At 38.1% G+C, this 27,999-nt stretch overlaps 1 protein-coding gene across 17 annotated transcripts in view; it reads right to left on the bottom strand.

Moving 5' to 3' along the window:
- Positions 1-27,999, bottom strand: part of LOC105254317 (plasma membrane calcium-transporting ATPase 3) — a 71,184-nt gene that overhangs the window by 38,175 nt on the left and 5,010 nt on the right. For 11 of the 17 annotated variants that reach the window (XR_889441.3, XR_889439.3, XR_889440.3 and 8 more), the window contains 7 exons: positions 4,728-5,008; positions 4,392-4,586; positions 3,992-4,218; positions 3,678-3,813; positions 3,410-3,544; positions 1,452-1,487; positions 10-398 (listed from right to left, as the gene is read on the bottom strand). Coding sequence is in view for 14 of the 17 variants with exons in the window: in XM_011262897.3 (XP_011261199.1) it covers positions 10-398; positions 1,452-1,487; positions 3,410-3,544; positions 3,678-3,813; positions 3,992-4,218; positions 4,392-4,586; positions 4,728-4,884 (1,275 nt within the window). In the remaining 3 variants the exon portion in view is untranslated. The other 6 variants (XM_011262909.3, XM_011262903.3, XM_011262899.3 and 3 more) reach the window with 5 other exon arrangements.

The raw sequence follows: 27,999 nt of genomic DNA, 5'->3' as shown, positions 1-27,999 counted from the left end.
GAATCTCACCTTGACGGAATAAGCGAGCGACAAGGTGACGGCTAGGGGAAGACCCTCGGGTACAGCGACTACGAGCACCGTGACACCGATGATCAGATGCCGCACCAGATCATTGGCGTACGTGTTTCGCCACGGCTTGCCGTCGATGACGAAGGTCGTCACGCAGAACTGTATGATTAGAATGACGACGGTGAGTACCGCGATGGTCGAGCCGGCGTAACCGATCTGTATGGCGAGTTTAGTTAGCTTGGCTTGCAGAACACTCTTCTCCTTCTTCCCGGTGCTCTCCACGGCGCTCGCGGGTGGGGCTGCGTGATGATTCTCGCCGCCCTCGTGTTTACCGCCGCCTCCGCCTCCGGTCACGTGACTGTTCCCGGTAATCTCTACCGGTTCCTCCCCTTGATTTATCACGTCAAGATTAAATTGCATCCTCCGCCGTTATATATGCCAATCGAGGCTCAATCGGCCCGAGCGATCGCATCTCGACTCGCATCTCAAACAAGATCTCGATCATGCCAAGAGGTTGCTGATCGATCGCAACGCCGATTGAATCTTGATCGTTATAAACTTAGAACGAGTATGTATAAATTATCTCAAAAGCATTCTAATAAAATACTAGAAGCTACTCATCAAGTTGGTGGATAGCCAAAAGTTTTAATGAGAGATGATTGAGATTAATGTGAAAGACACAACAGTTAATGTTACATGTTAGAGAAACACAGATTAAAACCATGGGTGTTTATATATCATTACTAGAATGCAGAAAACAAGAAGCTATATGCAAGAACGAGGTAGCCGCTAATGCGTGTCAAATGCATAAAAACCACTGCCAATAGAACACGCAAAGATCAATAGGGAACACGAAAGCATGGATAATGTAATTTTGTTTCTTCTCTTACGCTCTCGGCACAAGATGTAGCGTTTGATGTATCGAGAGAATGCAATCTTTTAATAAATCGTTTAACGTCCAATCTCACTGCTCCACGTCTCGATTTTAAATTAATGTCATTTCTTCGCTATATCGAGGTCCGAGAGTATACCTTTAAATCATATTCGACGAAAAAAAAAAAAAAAGATAAATCAAACTTTATAATCGAACATTATCAGAGAGAGAAAGAGAGTGTGATAAAAATTGCTTTGGAGATACGTAACATTAATGTAAAACTCATAGGTACAATTAATCGAAGTAAAAACACAGAGAAAAGAAAATTCCCGAACGAAATGCAGAAGAGAAATGAAAAAGTGAGATGAAGTGAGAGAAAGTTTAAAAAAACTGAATGCTGTCTTGAGGACTCAAAACGATCAATTAATTTCTTGACTTCAAACTCTGGCCACGAGTCTATGTGTATATATACGCTTAATTATATATGAATATCGAGATAATAAAAATAAGAAAAAATATATATATATAGATATATATAGATATATATATATTATTTAGAATTATTCACCTGGTAATGACTTCTTCTTCCGCTGCTTTTTAGCCTCTAGATAAAAAAATACATGCAAAATGAAATTGATTAGCAATCTATTTGAAAAATATATATGCCAATGGTATAATAAATCGCGTTATTAAAAGAATTTATAATTCGTTATTATAATTTATTTTTCATTTTTCATTAATTTTCGCAAGAGGGTACTTAACACTAAAAAAGGAAATGGGTAGATAGGTAAGTACAGCCCAGAAGGTCAAACATAAAGAAGCAACTATTGCTTCTATGATATATCAAAATCTCACTAATGTAACTCTAAAAGTGCATTTTTATGGATAATTCGCATCAATAAAATACAAATTCTCACCTTCTAGGTTGTGTAATAACGAAAGATTTATAAAGGGGATATGGCTCAAAGAAAGGAATTATGATATCTTGATATAATTTTTCTGTAAAATGTGTAAAATGTCCCAAAAATGACGTACTTTTCCTGTGAGCTATTAATAATAAATTGAATAAATTAAGATTAAATTAAAAAACATTATTTAATATTGTATGAGATAAAGAGGGAATAAAAGATTCTGGTGAATGTGTAATTTGAAATGCAATTATAAAATATTTTTACAATTAAATAATTCTTTTCCCTTTATACAAATTTAATCACGTAAATAAAATTTTAGAATTGAATATTATTAAAATATGTTGAATGTTTACGGCAAAAATTTCGGCTTTTGATTTGATACAAAAAGTACCTGATTTTTAAGACAATTCCTATCAAAATTATTTTGAAAGAGATTATATAACGATAATAACTTCATCAATCTTGAAATTTTCAAATATAAAATTTCATATACACATATCAGACAAAGATAAAAAAAACATTATATATAGCAAAAACATTTATAGCTAGAGAGAGAGGGACAAAAATATAAATGATTTACAAACGCAAGATATCAAATAATAGTACCTTGAAAAAATTATATTGATAAATGCACATTTTTGATAAAATATGTAAATAGATTTTTAATATAAGGATAATTCGCGAATATATAGATATCATAATGTATAACTCGCATCTTATTATAATATTCAATATAATGTCTATAATATATTATTTTACATGTATTATTTTATTTTACATTGCGTGTAAACAAGAGAACGAGAAGAAAAATTTCTTATCAATGGAGGGAAATTGCCATAAAATAATGCATACTGCTGTATCATGGCAGTTTTACGTAGAATATTTTCTAAAAATACATGAAAAGTGTCTATCCTGGAAACATTGACAAATCGAAACGCAAATCCTTTACAATCAATTAGTTAATGAGTTAATAAAAGTATAAAATCTAGTCTGGCAAATGCAATGTCGAGAGTACAAAGTACGGGGAATGAAAAAAAATGGATCTGTTGTAAAATTCATAATAAAAAAAAAGATCACACCAATTCACGTCAAAACCATGCGTCCACTGCGAATCGTCTACACTCATTTTGAAACATTTCGAAAATGTCATGCGGGAATATGATAGAGTATATACCAACAACTTCTATTACGAGGCACAGATTGCCATAAAATCTATATTTGCTACTATGAACATATCATAACGCATTCATGTATTGAATCTTCAATAAAATTTTTAGAGTAAAGTTTACTAAATGATTCAGAAGTTGTTAGTGTAGAGATAGGTATACTAAATCATCAGAGCGAAAAGAGAGCGAATGTGGGATCAATCTCAAAAATAATCTGATAAAATCTAATGGAACTTTGAGAGAAGCATGTATTGTATATGTATATGTATATATGTACATATACACAGTACATGTTATATACATAGAAATTATATATATATATATATATATATATATATATAATTATATATCAAAATTACAAATTACTCTAAAAATTTAGTAACCTCTGTATAAATGTGCAATCATTCAAAGTGATTGATCGATCAATCAGCAATAACAATTAGACGTACCTTTTTTCATTTTCTTGATTTCTTGCTCCTGTTGATCAACAGCAGCACCCAGTAAAGTAAAGATAATACCCGCCTGGGAGTTTACACCTACTGCAGTAACTAACATTTTTCCAGAACCCTCCATTACGTGTGTACCTTTTTAACAATACAATACATTGCAGATAAAATTTTGTCATATAAAAATTGTTTAAACACTTTAAAAGACTTTTCCTACGTTAGAAAAATAATCCAGCATAATAACTATTTAATTGAAGAAAAGCAATCTTACCTGAAAGTACCATAGGATCAAATGATTCCCCTTTCTTTACATGATCTGACTCTCCAGTCAGACTGGATTCATCCACTTTGAGATCGTTGCTTTGTATAAGAATACCGTCTGCAGGCAACAGGTCTCCATATTTTATCTGTATTATTAAACAGATAATTTAATGTAAATTTTACTTTTGTTTACTAAATTAATATTTAACAATGTCGGCGCACAAAATATCCAATGTTAACAGATTGTATTACATATTTAATATTGTTTGGAAAATTTATATTCTAATAGCATTAAAAATATTATTTAACACCAATTTTATATACCTGACAAATGTCACCAACAACAATATCAGACACAGAAATTTGTTTCACTTCTCCTTGCCGTATAACTGAGAACTTGTGTTCTCCCTCTATCCGACTTTGAAGACCTCTAAATTGTCTCTCCTTGGAGTAGTCATTAAACGCAGTCACTATGACCACCACAATTACAGAAATTAATATAGCGAGTCCTTCAATCCAACCATATTTCGCTTCGTCGTCATCTACTAAAGCTGAAAATAAGTGGAAAGAACACGTTATTCTCAGAATCTTTAAAATTGATTAACAAAATTTATCTTATAAATGTTGAAAGATTTTAAACATATAGAAATGTCCGACATTTCTTCTTATTAACAAGAAATCATTCATTAAGTACACAATATCATATCATGTAAATTATACTTACGTTTTTCATCATCAGCTGGATGATAAAAGCTAAGACCTAATGAAACCAATGCTGCTACTTCTAAGATGATTAACGTGACATCTTGCAATGCTTCCCATACTAACTGTAAAAATGTTTTTGGTGGTTTTGGAGGTATCATATTGGAACCAAATGTATCTCGCCTATGTTGTATGTCTGCTACTGATCCACTAAGACCTATATGGATACGAGAATCATGATATACATGTACATATCTGTTACATCGTATTCCTTTCATATCAAAATTGTTTTCTTTTCCATATGTTTTCTTTTCCACTTGTAATTTGAAATTTTGATACGTTGAGAGGAAAATGTTACCTTCATTAGGTGAAGTATACAGCTTTTTACAAATCTCCTGCACACCACCGTAGCCATTGATTTTATTGACACCTTCGCGCCCCCGCAACTCCATGAGTTCGCGGAGTTGCTTAAGCGTGACACCATATTGGGCCGGCCGGCCGTCTATCGTCGCCATGATATCTCTGTCGCCTCTGTTGGCCGAAGCCAACTACAGTTACGCTTCCACAAGGCTACCACAGCTCGTATTATTTTCTGGCGTCGCTGCTCCACTGGCCTCCAAACGAATGGAGGACCAACAGCTGAAAGATAATAGAGAGAGATTGTTTAGAGGCAAAGTTTGCAAACTGTCATAAGCTTTAAATACAAATATATAGCAGTTTTGCAAGTTTTAAATACAAATATATAATAGTTGTATCTATACACTAGCAGGTTCCACACACGCATTTCTATTTATTATTGAATAATCAAATTATCGCCATACTGTTATCTAATGGAAATTATATAACTGTAAAACATAACAGATTTGAGGAAAAGAATGAAAATCCTTGAGATTACCGTGCTAAGGCGTGGAGCGCGCATTGTCCAACGACAGTCGCGCGAAACGCACGAGACGGGTCTCGTCGATCGGCGGGGCTCCGGAATCAAAACGCGGACAAAATCGATATCGGCGCAACCGCGTATCACGATGCGAAACGAATATCCGAGGACAATGACAAGGTAGGATACGCGGCTCTCGTTCTCGTCGCTTATGCAACGCGATTATTGATTCCGGGATGTGCAGCGACGTCGAAAGGAGCAACATCGCTCCACCGTGCTGGTTTCTACCCCACATACATACGCATATAATACACATACACATGCACGTATCATGTCGACCCTCCGCGGCGCTTCGCGTTAAATGTCAAACTCCTTTAACCCGGCGCCCGAGCAAACGACTCTCCGGATGTCCGTGTATCACGAAGAGTCCCCGGCGATCGAAGCGAGAGATCGAGGAGCATCGAATCCGCGATTAGTTGAAGGAAAGAGAGTTCACTCGATCCCGTTCCTGGTCCAAGAGCGAGGAATGCGCAAGCCGAAGCGCCGCCCGGATTTGAGGTTATGAGAGCAGCGGGCGGCTCGGGCCACTGCTCGACTGACGGCGTGAACATTTGCGCGGAGCTCGCGGGGACGGGGTGAAGTTGGCGGAGGTTTTTCGCCAAGCCGCGAACACGGCCGCCCCGACCAACGGAAAATAACACGACGCCGCGAGCTGTCACTCGCGCTCGCTCGATAAAAGAATACAAACACGCTGCTCTAAAAATAACTGCGCATCGAACAGAAGGAAGGGGAGCGAGACAGAGAGACAAACAGATGTCTTTTTACCTTTCGACGATTCTCTTTTTCGTATTGGTTCGTGCACGAAAGGGCGACGATTTTCGATGAAATCGACCGGATGTACCTACTCGGTCTTATGGTTCGTTACCCGTCAAAACTTCATGATTTCCCGTCAGCGAATGACGTATGCGGAAGGAGAGAGAGAGAGAGAGAAACTTTATCGCCTTTATAAACAGAGCGATCTGGCAAGGTGCGAGGCTAGATTCTTCACCGCCATGGAAAAGAGTATTTAATGAAATGAGCCATTAGCGAAATAATAATCAATTCGTGTTGCCCTCTAGTAGAGTGCGAGCGTAACTTCTCTCTCTTTCTCTCTTTGTTTAATCCCTTCTTTTTTTCTCGCGCGAATTGTGGATTCATTCATTTCATTAAACTTGTTACGTCTTAAACCTGTTAATTCTTAATTGCACTTTTCCGTCATCACTTTTCGCATTTAAAGCGAAACAGATGTATGTGCGCGCATTTAAGTTTTGAAAATAAAAATGCTATGAATGAAAAAAATATGTATGCTCGCTTTTCCATAGCATTTCTGCGTTCTATTTTTCTCGACCAAAGCGTAAACATACATTTGTTTTATGCTATCTTTATTTACATAGATAAATATATATTATAAATATGTATCAAGTACTGAAACAAAAATTGAATAATGTTCATGAGGTCAATATTTTTCGCAAAAAATTACAATAAAGCACATGTACTGTAATTCAATATTTTTTGGAGAATAAATACGTAAATATATACGCATGTATGTATGTGTGCGTATTATATGTATGTAAAGAGACTGCTTGGAGGAGAAATTAATTCCGTCCTGAGGAAAGAGGCGACCTAAATACACATCGAGATATAGAAATATAATCTGTTCGATAAGAGCTTCTTTTTCTCTCCGCGATATAAAAGATCGACGGCGAGATAATCGGAGACGTCGAGACGCCGGGCGTCGTCGGCGTCGCGACGCCGCGCCACGCGCGCAGTTCGATTCGCACACTCACGGTTTACATAATTTTCATTCCCGGCACGCGCTATTTTCAACCAACGGTAACAATCAACGCTGATCGCGCGCGTTCCTTCCTTTTACGATATATCGTCGACGAGGCTCGAGCACTTTCTCGCCACGCAAAATGTGCATGCACGATGTCCCTATTGTAATAATACGCGACGTTATAAACGATCAGGAATAGTAGCGAATAAAATGCGGAAACAAATGTGAAAGCTAAGACACCCACAGGATGACTCAGATCTTGCAAAAAAATTCCTTGAAAATTCTGATCGTTTCAGATATTTCTTTTCGAAATTCTAGGTAAAGAGAATACTTTGAATATCTTTTTAATGTGTAATTTTAAAACCAAATAAACTTTATCATTGTATTATCCTCGTTTTCTAATGTTTTTCATAAGAAGGAAAAGCTATTTAAGTTTCGAGTGTTTTTGCAACTGCACTATTTCTTAATATTTCCATTTTTTATCGCTAAAAATTCAATATATATCAATGAATATACACATGTGCTGTATGTTTAATATTTTTTTAAAACATTAAATATATCTAGAAATAGATATTTATTTATAATATTATTAATTTCATATTATTATTTACGTATATATTTATAATATTATTTTTAACACGTAAGCCACAATTTGGGCTATCGATTGATTGCCGACTGCTTACAATATAAATGCAAAATTATCAGAGAGAATTTTTTAAAAAAATTCCCCGAATCCCGATAGAATTCCATGATTATTCCAAATACAAAGGAAATTCTTGAGAATTCTAGACTTCCGTGGAATAAACATCTTGGCCTGTTGTAGCGAGAGGAGATATATGAAAATTATTGAAATTTATATCGCCCTACTTTACAGATAAATCGCGTAAATCCGGGAGGAAGAAAAAAAAAACTTGTTACATATCGATCCAACCGACAAATTACGTAAGCAAAAGTAATTTTCCATTTGCGGCCGCTGCTTTATTTATTATTATTAAATTGTACAGCCTTAAGCATTTGGCACGCGCGCATAATTGCGTTTCGTCGCGTGCGTTTAAGCCGCGTACATACATGCGACTTAGGGCGACTTTTATAGCGCGATCTCGCGACTTGAAATATTTCCAAAAAGCAAATAACATCCCTGCCGGGCTCGTCGCCGCAAAAAATATATAATTCTCTTCGACTCGCTTCGATTCACGACTTTAAGCCGATCGTTCAAAGTGTCATTTTTTTCACGGTTAATTATCGCGTCATCTCCCGGGCTGGCTGGACAAAAGTGACAAATTAAATATCTCGCGCGAGAAATTGATGTATTTTTAATCGCTTATACGCGCGCACTTTCTCTTCCTCATTCATATGAAATCGATTGAATAAATTTCGCGATTCAATGACGTCCAAATGACTCAGGTACCTCGCGTATCGGACGAGTAATTGAATCGTGTCCCGAGGCGCGGTCTACTCGTCTGACACAATGCTATAAATATCACGATCACGGAATCCTGAGAGTCGGGAGAGAAACCGTTGCGAAGGTTGTGACGGACCATTACACACTTTCGCGGGGATTACGTGTCGCGATGATGACATTTTATGCGAAGGCACCGGCTGTTGTCGGCTCGCTCTTTCACGAGTGACCGCGAGTGGCCACGGGAGCGTATCGTCATTAATACGCTGTACACCGGAGGTCGTATAAATACAGGTAGAGAGGTGGAGTCACCGCGAAATGATGTCACCGCTTACGCACGTTCATCGAATTAGAACCCAAGCGGGATTTTATTATCCGCTTAGACGCGGCTCTTAGCTAAGCGAATTCAATTGTTTTTGCATGAGTCGCTCTCATTATTCATCCGCGTACCTGCCTGCTTCCGTCACGTAACGTTATAATGACGTTCCTACTTTTTATCAGCCACCGTCCGCCGCTGCTAAGACGAGAAATGTCCTACGTCAAACGTCGGATCCGACGTAAGACAACCGGATATTCATGAATATTAATAAGAGGAAAAAAATCGAACATACGTGAAGAATTACGACCCAGATTCGCGTGTCATCCACTTTATTCATCATCTCAAACTCGATTCACCGTTTACTCCGTTTTCTGTCGTGAATTGTTATGTACATTATTACGCGGGAATAAGAATGAAATATTACAAGTTATCGCTTTCAAAATTTTAGATTTAAAAAGCACGCGAAATATTGTGTAAAGAAATTCTGTCAAATCGATTCGAGATAATGATCAAAGAAGCGACAACCATATTTGCCCGTAATCTCAAATAATTTTACATCACGTACACGGAGAAAAATGTCATTCTACTGTCAAGAAAAGCGATTACTCCATTTTTTTTCTTTTTTTAAGTAATAGTTTTCATCAACAAAGAATATATTCTTGATAATAGTCTTAAAACATACTCGTCACAAGTGTTAGAAAATCTCATTATCATGTACTCGAAAGAAGCATTTATTTTCTCTTCAAGAATATTGTAAAGTTGTCAAATCAAAGAAAAATCAAACTTACTTTACGTCAACTCTTGTAGTAAGCGAGCCAAATTTTTGTTTTAATTTAATATTCTTCACTAAAATACTGCACAATTCAGAATATATTCAATGAAATTTAATGCTTGTAGTGAACTTGTGATATATTTGCGGATATACAAACTTATGATATACTTAACATAAATAATATTTACTTGAATGCAGAATACGTTTTTCTCTATTTATAAATGTATATTCCTGATATAATGTTTATAATCGTCTTTATAAAAAGAGCGATTTAATCACTTCCATCCTCTCTTTTTCTAATTACGTCACTAATAACGTGCGTAATGCGTGATTTTTAAATATCGGAAGAATAAATTACAACTCATCGAGAGTGGGAATCATCGATTAATCACTCGATCGTCGAAAAAAATGTGATGAAGCAAGCAAAAGTACGTTCCATGAAAGCGCGTAGAATAAGTAATAGCTTGTCACAACTAATCATCGGACATGCTCGCCACGCGATAGAGAAGTAAGCGAATGATTCATGAATTAAAGGGCGTCCTACGCAAAATGTAGTCAGCTCTCATGCGCGCGTTCCCGACATTCTGACACGTCACGCACATATATGGCCATCGTCTCGCCTGGGGTATCGTCCACGAGTTCTCTTATCAAAATCCGTGAGGTCTCTAATGTTCCCAAGACACGCTCGTTGGCGCCGAAGATGTAATGAAGGGGAAAGGGCGTGCAAATAAATATACGTATTTACGGTGCCCCTTTACGCGCCAACTCGCTGGTTAAATCGATATAAACGACATTAAATTGCGTCGGCTAACATTCATTCGCATTCGTGATATGGTCGTTAAGCGAACAACAATATCGTCGTCGTGGGTGACGCATATATTTGTTCAACACTTTCACCGCCACGCTTACATACGTCTGATTCGTGTGTAAAAAAACAAATCGCTTTATTGTAATAAAGCAACACGGCGCGATGTTAAACTCGGAATTTATAGCGGCTCATCTGACAAATGGATACCGTAATCGGGAAACAATTTATCGATCTGGGAACAAATCGCTCGAGAATAAGAATTTTCACCTTGTAATTCCCCCGTCCTTCTTCGGAATGTTGGACGTGCGTGTCTTAATTTATTATTTTTCTACCTGCGTCACTTAATCACTCTTAATGGATATTTCAATATTTTCCAACACAAGAAAACAAGATTCGACAAGGGAGATTGAGAGAAAAATGACTAACAATGTCTGACTAATTATCGAAATTGTTAGAATATCAGAATGTGTTTTTTTTTCACATCCAGGTGATGTAAGATAAAATTATCAGACACAATTCAAATGATAGGAAGTATCTGTCCCGATGCATCATTCATGCCACGACCATTCATTATTAAATCTTGATTGCGCTGTTTTTAAAGATTCTTCACGCAAATAACTCTTGATGCGCTAATATCTGTGGCTCGAGAAAAATATTATGAACGATTCTTTAAAAATATGCCATTAAACATTTTGTGCGTCACACATTTGTCATAATATTTGTTTGCAATTTTTACAAGTGTTTATAATTATATCTTTGAAACTTTGTTACGTGCGCGATTTTTTTTTAACATTAATATCCTCGCAAATGACGTACATCGTTTCCGGTTAACGAGGCGTGAGATTAATAATTCAACGCGTGTTCAACACACATGTTTTCTTTTCCTTTTTTCATACGACTCTTACATAACGCAAAAATTCCACGAAGGGTTAAGGAATCACATATCATTTCAATTACCGCCTACTCCAGAATACATAAGTCCTACCCACGCGCGGATTACAATAACGAGGAGATTATCTCTTAGTGCGCACGCGAAATCGTAAATTCACACGTTTAGTTTTTTTTTTTTTAATACGTAGATGATTACGACGCGTATGTAAAATTAAAATTCACGCTATATTAACCGCGCAACAAACATGTAAAACGAACGGCGAATATAAAGTAGCGCCGAGAGCACGGTGCTTCGATTATGTTTCCGCTAATTATAGACGGCCTTCGAAAAACGCGAGCCATTCCTCGCGCAATTTCCGAATAAGTTGTTTCTACGTCGTGACAGGAAAAAAAGATCCGCCTTTTATCTCGGGAAAATTGATTTCTCGCGCGGATTTTCGCGCAAGTCGCGGTCGCGACTCGGAGATAAAACGAACCAGACTCGCGAAGCCATGGGAGCGAAATTGAGTTTGTTGGTCCAGCGTATGTGTAAGTGAACTCATTAAAAGTAGAGCTTTGAGCATTCGTGTGCGGGAGTTTTCTACACATGACGTCATCCTGCGAAAACATCGAGCTCCTCAAACGTTTGTGGATTTTTCTAGCTTGTTTACTCGCGATCGCGAACGAATATGTGTATCGCGGGGGGAGAGTCTCTCTCTTTTTTTTCTTTCTTTTTTTTCACAACTGCGCCTCGGAAAGTCGCAATTTTTATTATTACGTATATTACACGCAACGAATATATTCTCGTTCGCGAAGGATATTTTTCGTTAACAATATCGCGTCGCTATAAACGAGGTCCTCGGCGAAACGCCAAGATGTCGAAAATTTCGGCCTCGCGGCCGAATACGAGTCGAGGAACGATGAAATACGAAACCAGGTGTCTCGTAGAAAAGACGGTAAAAAAAAAAAAACAATGCGGTCGCGATACATAATGAGATAATAAAAAGGTAGGAATGCGTGTGACACGAGTAAAAATATTTGTAATACGAACCCTTATCTCTCTCAACGAGGTAGTCCCCATTAAAGCAATCAAAGTCGGAGCTTTATCCAAATTGAGGACATTACTACTAATTCGCTTGAATGATTAATCCGCTTAATTCACTTTGCTTAAAAGGAATGGAAGATTAGAGTAATGCGGATAACGGAGATACGAGGTGCGTTATCTCGGGAATTGTGCGACACATTTACTTGCCCGATGTCATTGTGTTACGCACGATAAAATGTCACGCATCACCGATCGATCGGCCAATCCGCGATCCATACACACACACACACACACACACACACACACACACACGTCGTAATCTCTCTCGCTCTTTCCTCTCTCTATTTTTCCTTTTTATTTATTTACTCCTTATTCCTATTACACATCTTCATATTTCACCAACCGACCCGGCTATATATCGATCGCGCTTACCTGTATCGAATCGCACGTGCGCACATATACACGCTGGCGGGCACTCACGCACACATGTACACACGCGTAATATTATCTCCGCTCGCGACGATCCGACCTTTCTACGGCTCCACGTGGGACTGCGGATGCCGCCGTCCGGAACACTTCCGTCCAGTGTCACGTAATCAACCACACTAACCGATGTAGGACCGATGCAGGAACGTATATACACATCTCATCGCCGACTCGTCGCCCGCTTTGTTTACCATTTTTAACACAGCGTTCCTCTATTGTTTATTTTGAAAAGCATAATATCCTGGGAATATAATGAAAGCATTCTCATCGAATTGCCAATTCTCGAGTAAAAGTCTTTAAAGTTTTTGTACACTACGTTTTTTTTCTCAGTAGCATTTGGTGTTTTCTTGAAAAATTTCAACAGCGTCTAAGAAAGAAAATTCCAATTCGAAAAATGTTAAATTGATTCTGATGGAAATGAAAAAATTATTAACAATTCCGTATATATGAAAACTTGATTATAATAATAGTCTATGGGCGTTTCTCAGCAAGCGACACAGAGCACCCAGTGTATCACTTCATCCTTGTTGGTTGCCGAACGTAAAGAAGGATGAAGTGATTCACCGTGTTACACTGTGCCCTCTGTGTCACTTGCTGACATGAGGAAAACGTCCTACATCTTCAAATTTTTATCTTTGAAATGAATTAAACATCCATCTCATTTCTATTTTTTTTCTCTTTCCTTCTTACTCTGTATGATGCATTAGCATAACTGTCGAGAGAAAAAGAGAAAGAGAGAGAGAGAGAGACACGCATTAATACTGGTCAAAGCACGCGTGCCAGGCAAGATAGACCCCTCCTCCTGCTTTATCGTTGCAGCCTCCCCCCCCACTCTCTCTCTCGCGCGCACGTGTATCGTGTAACGTAATCGCCGCTAATACACGCATCGACGCGTCTCTTTTACAAGCCGAGAGACGCAACATGGAGTATCCATTCTTGCGTGCTATTGAATTCTGCGGTGTTTGTTGGCCTGTCGGAAAATTCGGTGCGGTGTGTAGCGTTGCGAAAAATTGTTCCATCAACACACCCCCGCGCGATTAACAAGGCGTGACTCACTTTTCCGCGGAAGCTGTTGACAAGATCGCAGCTTGTTTTTTTTTTGCTGTTTGCACAACGGAATATATTAACGGAAATATTAATATTAATATGTTAACGTACATATATGTCGCGAAATGTGTATCGACGGATCTCCCCGCTTTTTTAAATAAACAAAACGCATTACGCGCCACGCTACTTTATTTCTTTCGATTTTTTCGTCTCTCAAAGGATATTCATTTCCTCTCTCCAGAAGCGAAATTAACAAGCGATAAAGAGCGAGATCGGCTGTTAGCAACGTAAATTTAATCAATTTCACGCGGATCTTTCGCTCGTCACGATGTCATTTGCAAGGATCGTTTCGGATAATGATCAAGGTTGCACAGTCATCCCTCGTTCATTCTGCGTGAGATGTGCCCAGAGAGGGATTTTTTTCATCTCCCGATCGCTTTTCTCTCTCTGGTTTTCCTCGAGAAACGATTGCCCTCGTGATAATATAAGCTTCCCGTGGAAACAGAACAATTTTATCTCGCCGATAACGGAGAAAAAGAAGGAAATAGGCAGAGAGAAAGAGAGCGAAAAAGGGGTAAAATGGAACGTAACAAGTAAAATGGATAGTAACGAGTGAAGCTGAGAAAATGCTCGGATAAAACTGCATTATTTTCTGTCTTCCCATCCTTTTCTATCACAGTTCTTCGCAAGATATTTTGGCTGCGTTTGCTGACGTCAAATACATTGCGTGTTAGTGAGAGATTTAAGCCAATAGCAATAAAAAAACGTAGCCAGTAAAATGTAAGCAGCAAGCAAAATGTCCATTCTTTTGCCAAACTTTAAGTCGAGTATGATAAAATAGAGATAAGCGATTTATCAATCAAATTACTTGATGTAAATATCGAAATAAAAAAAAAATTGTATCAGCAAATGTGTTAAATCAAAAAAACTCAACCTGGTTTGCAAAAAATGTTTAAATCTTAATCAGGCCATTCGTCTGCCTCGTAAATCGAAATGTAGTCTCGAAACTTGTTTGATTCTTGTTGAATTAAGCAAGAGACCTTCACCGAATTTCGAGTATTTCATCCACTCGTGAAACGACGAGTGTTAATCAATTTTCTTAATTAAAAGATTGAAAGAAAGATATCTAAAAATGAATAGATACAAAGATACAAACATTATGCAGATGAATTTTCGCTTGAAAAGATTTAAAAAAATCATTGTATGTAATAATTTAAACTATTAATTTAATTATTAAATTACACTATTAGATACCATGATTATTTTTTTAATTTTTCCAAGTCACTCGAGGCGATAATAAATATCGGAAAAAAATGTACAAACAAGAATATATGCGCAAGAAAATATGCATATGGATATTTAATTGCCTGACCTTAAGCGCGTTTATGGATTCTTAATTTTCCAAATTAAGCAAATTAATCAAAGCGATAATGGATATCAGAAAAGTAATGAAGAATATTGAACGCGTAAAATACACGTGATGTTTCTGTGACGCGAAATAAAAACCTTGTCTCGAAAAGGCTTTCGGTGGTGGAATCGAATGTGCCCTTCCTGATGCCATTAGTTTTCAAAGTCGCCATAAATTCGCATAAAAATGTCATCGGGTTTTTATGCGCGTATTAACGCGGCGGATGCATTTCGCGGAATGGCAAAAGACAAAGTAATTCCATTTAGCAGGCTTGCTCGTGATTAAAAATAGCGTCGCGCTGTCTTCGTGCGTGCGCTCCAACTCTGTCGAACTGGCGCACCCATTCTGGTACGCCATTTCTACAGGATGGTCTACAAAGAAAATCCAACATTCCTCGCTTAGAAATGTTACGTCTATGTTTTAATTATTTTTAAATTATTTTGTTTTAATTTATTTTAAATTATTATTCCATCAATTATCGCATAATTAAATTGTCTTAAAAAATATATGCACATTTATATGTATCCCAGAAAACAGCTTTTGAAACATTCTAGATGCACAAAGTATTAAAAATTAGACTTTTTATGTATATAAATATTAACTAGTTGTGTAATGCGCATTCCAATGATGCCAGATATTCGGCATCATCAATTTTTATGTATATAAATATTAACTAGTCTAACGAAGAAGAAAGCAGCGATAAAACATTATTACTTTGTTGCACAAGATAAGATTGTTGAACGATTGTGTATGGTAATCTCGTAATACGATTTTAATTAAGTTATGAAATAATCGTGATAAATAAAAAAGCAGGACTTATTTAGAGACAAAGTCTCACGCTCGCGATCTTTAATTTAGATCGATCCATCGCGATGACATCACTTATCGGACATTATTAAAAAAAACTGAAATTGATCGATCGTAATCGCAAATTAGTTTTTTTTGATAATTATATCTTTTTTAAGGACATTAATTTACGTCAGAAACGAGATATTTCAAGATATCAAGATAAGTAAGTTATTATCATTTTAAGTATCTCCCACATTTACCTGTCTAGTTTAAATGAAAAGCTCTTTATATAAACCTCGAAAAGATATTTATATAAATCTCAATTTCGCCGCGCAATTAAAATTCAATTTAACAGTTCGAGGAATTTTCCTCTTCGTATAACACAGTTTCGTTCGGGAAACGAAGGGAAATGAGTGATAATTTTCGTTTCGATTTGAGAAATAGATTTCGACACGCTTATTTGTATATTTATTCGCATTCATATTTGTACTCTTGTACGCGCGCGTATATTTAGATGCAGTTTTGACATTTAATAGAGCCGCACTCGCCTAGCGCTTTAATCTCCACTCTTACGTCACGATCCGTCCGCCCATGAATCGTCATCGGCGGCATTCATTTCCCGTGACTAATTGCGGCCATAAACTCCGGGAGTACAGTTGCGCTTTATAATTATGTTAAGAACGAACATCTGTGCGATTCGCGAATCCACGATACCCGATCGTCATTAATTCGATAGCTATTAGTTTTACATCGTTACTTTTTAAACGAGTTTCACGATTAATCGATTATTCGTAAAGATTCAAAAGTGTGTTTATGGGTCACGGGTGGGAAGGGAGAGTGGTCGTCGACGGCGTGTGATTAATATTAATTAATTAAGCGCCATTACCGACCATTTATCGGGAAAAATTTCGCGATGCGAAACGAAGCGTGTAATAATTCAAGAGCTTTACACACGCGCGAGTGGCAATTAATTATTTATTCACCAAAACCCAATGTTTCCATGAAATCGTACACTTGCGTATTTGAATTCCGAGATCTTTGTCTAAATCGTTGTAATAATGAACAATTGAGTCGGTTAATTAAGAATATCGACGTAAGCGCTGACGTCAGCGTGTTTTCTTGTTTTCCAAGAATCCGTATCTTTATAACGATTTAGTACGTTCGATCGATGAACCGGAATCATCCAGGTAATCGGAGTTGCTGGCGTGTTGAAAATTTAATTCCATAGTTAATTTATATATGTAATGTATTATTTCGTTAGCCTTAGTTATATTAATTAAAGCATAATGGGGTAATAAGAGTGCGTGTTATATCCTCTAAGGAATAGTAGATTATACGCTGTCAAATGAGATTTCCTATTAAGCAAGATATGATATTACCGTATAATCTTCATTGTTAGTTGAAACTTTTACATTTATTTTATTATTAAAAAATAATATAGAGAGAGTGGTATATACACATATATATATATATATATATATTTTGTCGACACGGAAGGTCATGTTGTTGGTAAAAAAAGTTTTAGTCGTCGAGGTACGATAGAACGCCAGCCATCGATCTACACTACTGATCTATGCGCGTCGACCTACACTACTGCAGCGCCGAAATTAGGTCAGGACATTTCTAATTTGCATATAGATGTGAGATACAGTATCACAGATCAGAGAAAAAATGTCCATTAATAATAGTTAATATCTTGAGTAAAGTAGAAAAGGAGCTTAACTTTTGTAATACATTGGGCAAAATAAATAAGAGAATAAGTGCCATTAATAACAACGGACATTTTCTCTAGCTTTTTTTATTCGCCAATTATCAGTCAATTAATATTTAATACTTCATATGAATAAATCTAAATTTCAATGCGTATCATCGATGTAACTTGTCACCTACAAAAAATCTATACGTTTTCGTAAAAAAATGCTCGTCTTACTTTACTTACACATATGTTGTTTGGGATTTAAAATGATAAATTACAGATGAGTCATATTTACAGAATATGATCAGAATATGATTAGCCCGTGTTTTACTTTTCCGGCGAGATCAATCAGTCTCACGGAACGAAATAATCTTGACACGAGTTTCATCGATAATCAAAATTGATGCGATTTGATCGACGAACGACCGAGAATTGGATATTCATACGAGGATTGTTAATTGGCGTAAAACGATTACACGACCATCATCAGTCGAACGTCTGCGTTCAACTGCACGCTCTGACACGGCGGTAGATCCGATAATCGGCTCGGGTCGGACGTTTGTAGCTCCGTCGTCGGCCACGGTGAAACTAGGGGTACCTAGAGACTAGAGATCCGGGTTTATATGACAGTGTCACACAGGGGCTTATTCCTTAGAATAGCGAGTCAGGCAAGTAGCGAATGAAAATAACCTTCTTCCACGCGAGCGCGAGCTGCTCCAAGAGCCGATAAAAGACTTGACAGGTAATCAAGATACCGGAGACCCGCGCTATCAAGCCACGATAACGCGCTAAAATAATTGTCATGTAAACTCACCGGCTGTCGTAAGACGCGATCTGACGTCAATCGTTTCGACGAGACTCGACAAACGGACGTATCTGTTTGTAAAGACGTCGCTGACGGCAGCGGGGTCGAGGTCGGGGGCGGGGCGGGGCGGGGGCGGGAGGCGAATCCCGATGGGTTACGCGACCCTGATGAAGGGTATCCCATCGGCGAGGAGGTGCTCAAAGACACCTATAATTTCGAAGCGAGCTCGGATTCCGATTCTCGACACGCGAAAACGATCCCCTGCGTGTTTTTCCCGCAACGGAAACGCGACCTGCGGCCGAACACTGTAATCGAACCCGTCGACGAAATTACACCATTTCCAATCCCCGATGGCTATACTTTTTCAGACTTGTATCGATACGATTGAACGTCGATATTAGCGCAACAATTTACGAGCGCCCACAAGTATCAATATTGCAATCCCTTATTTATGAGGGAGTAGACTCGTATAAAGAGAACAGACTTTATAAACTTATCATTATTATTTAGAGCAGATGTATGTCATCTTTCTTTCCTTATCGTGCACGCATACATATTTGTGCCGATAACAATTAATATATCTATAATTATATCGTGCGACATGCTTATTAAAAATATAGATATTGCCTTCTTTAAATGTGTATTTTATTTCAATCTTTGAGAATATTCCTCTCCCTCCGCTCCCTATTGCTGAATATTCATTCATAATTTTCCATCATTTTGCACAATGTCAATATTCGATGGTACATTTCCGAGATATTGTTCTCGGAGTATCGATATCTCTACTTGTTCTAAATTTGCGTCCTATGGAAAAAGTCTCGAGATGTTTCGCCTCGAAAATGAATCAGCATTATCTGGCTTCGGAAAATACAAACGAACCGCTTATCGCGGTTTTGCGTGCGACAATCGTACGTAAACGTATACGTCAACCTTTGTATTCTTTCCGCGGAATGATGCTGAGGAGTACTTTGTAATAATCGTTGGTCGAGAAATTGCCGTACGTTGCATATGAATGCTCGTATCCGGATTCATAATGGCAGAGTTTGCCGGAATGAAAGGACAGAGAGAGGCGTATAATGCTACCTTTACCTCCAATCCTTCATCCCGCTAATGTAAAATAAATCTTTTTAAACGCGATACGATATGAAAACGTGCAGAGATACTTGCGAGAAGCGTGATGAAGTGAAAATTTAGATAAAAAAATATGCCTCCGTGATAATTCATTATCTTATCGCAAATTATACGAGAGGCTGATGTATCCATGGACGAAAGAGACAGATAGCTTAATTTTACAACATCTCTCGAAATAACAAATCAAGTATCTTTAATAGAAATTTTACTTGTTCGGCGATTCGTAAGCTTGGCTCGTAACAAAGATTTATTTATATATCATTTTCATGCAAATTTTTATTTTTTTTTCGTGTAAATTTTACGCTATCTCTTCGTGTGCATAACAAGACGGCCCTGACCATACCATTCATCAGAAAACTAATGACAAACAACATCGCGTTACCTCACCATGCAATCGCATCGCGTGTCAGCGGTGAAATTATGCAACAAACGAAGAAGTCGGGAGAGGCGATCGTTGCCATATTTAAAATGCATCGCGTCGATCTTTGACGCGTGCAGAGACTGTTCTCGGAAATCATCGCGATTGGCATTCGTAACTCGCAGCGAGAAACGCGTTTCGGCTTTCAACGAGATGCTCGACCAGGATCGCTAAGACTGCATAAGCAACGCGAGATTATAAAAGAGAAATTCCGTAGGAATAACAACGCAATCGACGAATGGGTTTCTTTTCCCACAGAAATCAACGTCGAAGCGATTTTTTGCGGGGCTATTTTTTAAGACTAGGTCATTGTCATTTTGATAGTAAATAATCTTAGAGATAGTCTTGTAAATAATCTCATACACTATAATAAATGTAATAATCGATCAACATATAATTATAGGTTCCTAAACATGCGCGAAAAAAAATTCGAGAGATAATTTCTTGAGTAATTTCTTGAAAAGTACATATATACCAATGTCTGAAACAGTTTTCAAGTTACAGAATGTTCAAGGTTAAAAAAAAGATAACAAGAAATATATTTTGACAAAAACAAAATTGAAGAAAATTAAAAATTCGATTAAAAATATTAAAGATTGAAGGAATCGCATAATTGCATCATGCAAAACAATCTATAATATCTGCTATTTTTTAAACATCAATTAATGAGAAAGAGAATAGATTCATCTATCATGGTTAAAAGTGTCATTTCCAATAATTTTTATAATTTTGTTTCTACTAAAATATATTTTTTCAAATTTTATTTTTTTAACCTTGAATAGCCTGAAAATTGCGCCGTTTAGGATATTGATGTATCTGAATTTTTCTTCAAGAAATTATCCAAGAAATCATCCGTTGGAATTTTTCATACATGTTTAGGAACATGCTGTACATTATTTTTGCCGCTGATGCATACATAATTTAGCAGATATTGTTGGTGCTTTCAGTGCCAGCTGCTTGATCGAAAATTCTCGAGAAAGTTGTACGAGATCGAAATTTGGTATCGGTGTACGATAAACTCGTCTCAAGTCGCACATTCGATGCATGCGTTGAATAGGCATCACGAGATTCGAATAAAGCGTGTCGCGGCTTTCTAGGCATCGCATAGTGTTAACGATGTAAGTATGTAACCGATATCGGATCGATTGACCCGAATCCCGACGATGGAAAGGGGATAAATAATAGTCGCGACCTGATTCTACGATAATTCCTATCGAGAGCGACGACGGTGGCATTCGCGGCCCTTGTCTCTCGTCGATGGAACACCTTATTGCGCGAGGCGACCATATATCGATTAATCCTTTAAAAGGTCATGTCAATATAACGGCAGAAAATGCAATATGCATTGACACGACGAAGCTCGTGGCTTGACAAAGAACGCGGGGAATATACACCTCGATCTCATTATATCCCCGACAGTTGTGCGCGAAATAAAAATCTATCCCGATCATTTGAACGTCACAGCTCGTAAAATTGTCGCGCGTCGACGCGTGGGAGGAATTTAATTTATATTATATAATATAACATTATGAATATATATCGTATATAATAATCTCGGTTATTATTTTAATCCCGTATTAATCTCCCCCGCCGGGCACAAAGAGCAAAAATCGTATCCCACGTAAAATTCACAGGTGAAATTTATGGAAAATTATTTCAGATCGCAGCTGAATCCAGACGCAACGCTGCACGTCAAAGAGAAACATTTGCACGGAAGGAAAAGTCATTCGTATCGTGGCGCGTATTCGAAATCTTTTTCGCGTGCTATCAGAGCCAGTATTTCATTCTCTCGCGCGCGTGCAAACGAGACACGCAATAATAAAATAATATTTATGTACAAAACAGAAAACAATGCAATTCAGCTTTGAGCCGTGTCACCTCTTCCGCCAACGAGAAGGCTTCTCTCGCACACGAGGACTATACATCACCGACAATGTCAAAAGCATATCTTCGCGTTATACGAGTATGTATGCCTCATGGTTGATGCGGCTAAATTTAACGAAACGTAGATCGCAGATGTAAAGTGATGTACATGTCAAAAAAATAATTCCCCGAATAAAACGAAATTCTGTGTAACGAAGGAAAAATTAATTAATTAAAGAGGAAAATCAAACGCGCCAGTTAATGCTAAAAATATTTCGACGCCGATAATTGTAAAGCTGCTCATCAATTTGAAAAACGATAAGTCAATATCTCTTTGAAAATATATCAAATATTTTGGTATATTTCCAAAAATATCATCTTTGATATTCAGCAAGTATGGGGTATTCTTCATTTATAAAAAAAATTACTTTTATTAAGACTGAAAGAACGAGGTGTAATTTATTTATACGTACGACAAAGAAAAAAATGACGACGAGGAAAAAAATGTGTGATACGTACCGTCTGCGTTTAAATCATCTTGAATTTCATCAATGTTTCGTTACACATTATCGATAAAGGCGGATAAAAAGATGGGCGCTGCACGATTAACAGACTTTTATCGCGCGTCCCCGTAATCTTTTCTACACAGCGCGCTCTTTGCGCGGATGCCTTTTAATCGCCGTCCATAGTACAACAATGTGCATACCTTTAACAGTTAACGCGAGATCCTGCCGGCAGCATCGGTTCTTCCCTATTTTTACACGCATCCAGCCACGATGTGTAAAAAGTGAAGGATATAAATAACCTCACCTATTTACATGTTAAATTGGATTACATGCGCATGTGTATCGATACAATAATGCGAAAAAAGCCCGACCGAGAATAACTTGCGAGAACGCGCGCGCGAGATAAATTATCAGCTTTTTAAAGTTTTAATAACGAGGAAAAAAGAAAAATGTACACATCACTTTGCAACAAGGAACCGCGACGATGCGCGCGTACAAACAGCGATGGAAAAAAGGGAGATGGGGAAAAAGTGCGAGAGGAAGGGGAAAAAAATTCCAGATATGATATAGAATTCCGTAATAAATTTAAACAGGCTCCCGTTGACGCGCACGCATTGCGTGAAATTAATTTCTATTTTCGGAGACGGTCGCGGGAACGCGTGAAGAATTTAGAGCACGGGGTATATACATAATCCCGAGGTAAAACTAAGACACATGTGATCCCGAGTCGAATAAAGACGGACGAACTTGGATATCGCGAAAGAAACTAACCGATTGATAACCAACCGCGGAAAATAATTGCGTTATATAATCGAGATAATTGTTGATGCGTGAAAAGATGAGTGCGTATGCACTCTATTAAGTGTCACGCCGCCAACACTTGTTTCATTTGTATAATATCGCTATAAACGAAACATTTACACAATATTCGCACACAATTGTTATAATTATTCTTAAAATCAATTTATTTGATTTGATTTTACCAATTTAATTTTCAATTTAGCATATTGAATCCTACACAGATTGCCTAGATTTAAAAGAGTAAGATAATTCATTATTTTTTCAGACAATTGTAACGATGGCGGAATCATTTAAAAAGAATCATATAATACATGAAATAATATGTGAATTCTCAAAACCTTTTTTTTTTATTGAGAGATTTGACGCAGCTTAATATGCACACACACATACACGTGCAAATATAGTTGGAAAATAATTTATTTTGATAAATTCGAAAAAGGACGATCGATCACGATAATGATTGATCGTTTCTCGCGACAAACATTCCTCTTGCGAATAGATCGAGGAAATCGATTGGATGCGTATCGAAATTAATTGATTTGAGTTAAGTATGTTGTACTTTATCCACGTGCGCTATATATCAGATTACGAAGACAAAGCGTAAACACAATCAAGGGACGAGCGAAAAGCCTGACGCAAACTAAATTGAGCGACCTGAGATTTATCAGTCATCGATTGCGCTTTATCATTCGAGGCTCTCCTTCCCTCGCTCCTCCCGTACAAACCGTCTCTATGATAATAACGTAATCTTTGATGACTTTGGCAAGTTCATTTTCTCTTCTTAAAAATATCGCGGGATCTCGCTTTATTTATCGACCTTTCAACATTTAATATTATATATGTACGTGCAGACGTTACTCAAACCTGCCTTGGAGTTCAAATTTCGTTAACAAAGTCTGGTCCGGAAAAAAAACTAAATTTTAAACTACCGCTTAATATTCACAGGAAAACTTTCAACTCGAGAACTCTAAGATTCGATAACTTATTAGCATCTAGATTAACACCTCGATATTAGACTTTTCGTCCTCGCTAATCCATCGTTGAAACGTCGTGGAAACGGGATACTCTGTAAACGAGGAAGCTCCATCGCGCTGAAGATGTAATAATAATTTAGCAACGGCCGGCAATTTATAGACGCGGATGTAAAATTGTTAAAGTACGAGGCACACCGGGAGAGGGAGGGGGGGGGCAGGGGAGAGCGCGGGGCCTAGCTTTATCTTCGGTCGAGAGTGATCGATTTATTCGCCGATCAATTATTCAGTGTTTCCCTCGAAATTGAAGTTCCACGTCGGCCTTCGCGGATATTAACTTCAATTAAGGTTCCTCCCCGAAGCGAGCTCCGCGGACGGCAAAATAGACGGTATTATTAGTAACGGGATTAAAATAGCGGACGACCGTGTTGCCTTGATCCGGGCGAATTTTGCCGTCGTTGTAAATCTCGAGAAAATCGAGGAAGCCGCCGGGTTTTAACCCCTTCAGCCCGAATGTCGTCTAAATGGCCGTACAAATGGCGGCGATTTTTTTTTTTTTTTACACGATCTGGGATAAATTGCCCCAAGCACAGATTTCGCGCGCGGAATTAACATTTACGTAGCAACTGAAAAATGACCGCCCCATTTCCATCCCCAGTGAAAAATAATGAAACTTATCGCAATTTCGCAAAAGTAATAACCGCGATTAAGGCATTTCGAGGGGGCGGAGAACCGATATCTGCGGACGACGAGAGAACAACGGGCCGATTCGTCTCTTGCATAATCGCGTAAGCGAGTACAATAGCGAGATGAACGACAACAATCGTCTGACGATGAAAGGAGGAAATCTACATACATCCACACTCGCTCGTACAGATGTAGATACGCACACAGAAACGTACACACACACACACACACACACATACACGGGTGCTAGATACTTTTAACGCGCCGCAACTACGCTAACAACCACAGCTCATTAACAAGTTTATCATTCGCGACTGAATGTGTTAAACTACGTCCATTAACCCTTCAGAAAGCGGAAGCACGAGCAGCTGCGAAAACACGAGGGAATCCTACCTTCGGGTATCGATTCGAGCTCGCGAGGAAACAGAGAATAGCCTAAAATTACCAGGCAATCTGGTACGCCCTCCAAATTCTCCGTCCGATATAAAATCGATTCAAATGAATGCTCGATGGTTTCCGGGACATTCTGTGTATACGTCTCCTGCTTTTTTCCCTGTCGGAAGACGAACGAAACAAAGTCCCAACTTGTAAGGTATATGTGTGTATTTTTGTGCTCTTATTGGATATTAAATATCCCATGAGGCGACGACTTCGATATCAGTTCGTAAGAAAAGGTCAAGGCGACATGTGAAACGTTCCAACAATAATTAATGCGCGTTTCTTTAACATGTACCCCACATAAAATGTGCGTGTTTCACACGAGAACGAAATAATAAATTGTGAAAGCTCTCCGGCACAAGAGAGAGCGAGAAGTCACATTCGCAATTTCGTTAATTTTGCGCTGGTAATTATGACTTGTTGGATCGAACGATGCGATTTAACTGAGAAATATTTCAGCGAATCATACGATAGACAGATTTTTAAGATGCTTCGATTCAACTCACAATCGAGCATTCATGATTGAATCCGCCTCGCGAATAGCGTTTTATTCCTCCCAGAACAGACTCTCTCCATAAATCCTAAAAATATATACAAATCTTTCCTTTTAATTAAAATATTCATAATTGAATGTTTTTGGAGATCGATAAATAAAAACAAGTGAGCAAATTTCTCCCACAAAATGCTAAGACTTGTATCTTTTTTTTATTAATTATATTGTTAAAAATAGATTGAACAACGTTCCACGATTAAAATTGTAATAATAATTAATAATGTACGATCGATGAATCGCGTTTCACCGCACGATTTGTTTAGTATTCCTTGTGACGATCGCGATGTTTCGATCCAGGGGGGAGGATCAGGTCATCGAGTTATGTCGTCGGTCGTACGGAAATTACGGGGGAAGTGTATCCGCGATATTTTTAACCACTATATCGTCTGGTGTTCGTCGCGGACCACCGAGACGAAAAATTTGACTAGGTGGCAGGTACATAACTTTTAATGCTCAGAGGGTGCGCGGAGAATGGGACGGGGGTCCGGTACACGTACGTACCTCGTCGGAGATTAAAAATAACTAAGACACGTGTAATGTGCGCTTCCACTGTTTGGCGGCTAGAAATACATGTACAGGACGCTGCGTCGACGAAGCATTCTGTTCTCTCTTCTTTTTTCTCTTTCTTTCCCTTTTCCCCTCTCTTTCTCCCTCTCTTTACCTTACCTAAACTTCCTTGAGCTCGACTCGCTTTATTCATCCGCGAGTAAATATCGAACCCTATATTAACGAACGAGTATAGAGACTATATCGGATATCTCCGGATCATCGAGAATGTTTCTTCAGCGGAAGTATAGAGAGATTACTTTAGGGGAAATGACGGAAGCTTCAGAGTCAGTAAATATTGAGAATTAGGGAATTTTGACGAGATGCAAGAAGATGTATACAATTACGCGAGAGTAAATAACAAGAGTTTATTCGCTAATCTTGGACTTAACTTCACGTTAATTTGTGTACATGAGATTTCGCGTTATATGCCTCAACGTACACATTTTTCGAGATATTCATAGCATCGAAGGCGTTGCGCTGAATCGTATCCAAAAAAATTGACTCTTCGAATTACGAATTGGCTCGTCTCGAGACGTGACTTCGCGTAGTGCACATCATACGCGTTCTGCAACGCGAGTTACAAATAATAGTTAGCGATTGGCGAGGATGATATAAACGTTATTCGATGTATTTATAGTCATTAGATATTATACGGATCGTATTTTTAACCGGTTCACAGCCCGATGGCGGAAAGAGATTGCAAGCGTGTTATTTATAATTCGCAATCAAAAATGAAGAAACAATAATGAGATTCTTATGCGATAAAACCGGATAAATTCCAATCTCCGATAATATATAAACGCGGGTACGTAAAAAAATGTGTCTTACAACATATCTGTACTTGAAATATTGACAATTGAAAAGGATGAATTATTAACGCGATAACGATAACGTATCAGCTGTCGCATTTCTATTGAGAATACATATCGCGTTTTTTCACGAGGGATAAGATAAACAATACCATGTGAGCTTTACAATACGGATGCCGTAAAAATTACGCGCACAGATTAAATCGACTTCCATTTCCGACTGGAAAAAAAAATCGCGATAATTCGAACGGACTCGAGCGAAAAATATCAGCATCGAATAACTCGATACCGGTGCAAGATCCAACGAGGGAGATAAAAAAAAATATTAAAGAGAAGATTCGCACGCGAAATTGCGGAGATTGGAAAGAATGATAAGCTCCCGAGCGAAAGACGCGTCCGACATCGATTAATCGATCAAGTATGGCTCGGTTGCTACCGCGGTTGAGGCGCGCGTCTGACAGCGACTGTCTATTTCTACTTGCAGCGCGCTACGCTCGGTTTACCATCTCCCGGGAACGAGACGCGAGCCGTGAGCGCGGTTTCGAGTCTTACGCCGCAATTCTACATCCTATAAACAAGCCGGGAACACTCGGGTAGTCGAGTTCCGCCGACGTTATTAACCCTTAATCGGTCTTCTCTTCTCTCTCTCCTCTCTCTCGCGCGTATCTTGGCAAGTGTCCCGGCAAAACTTAATATTTTCGTCTCGCTTTCTCATTCTGACACTTTGGCAGAACGCGCGTGATGCAGGAAGTTTTCCTACCTAATTT

The sequence above is a fragment of the Camponotus floridanus genome, unplaced genomic scaffold (assembly GCF_003227725.1).
Source record: "Camponotus floridanus strain SB8 unplaced genomic scaffold, Cflo_v7.5 scaffold160, whole genome shotgun sequence".
NCBI classification, from domain to species: Eukaryota; Metazoa; Arthropoda; class Insecta; order Hymenoptera; family Formicidae; genus Camponotus; species Camponotus floridanus.
Note: the sequence above shows the minus strand (reverse complement) of the source record. Positions and strands in the feature narration are given on the sequence as shown.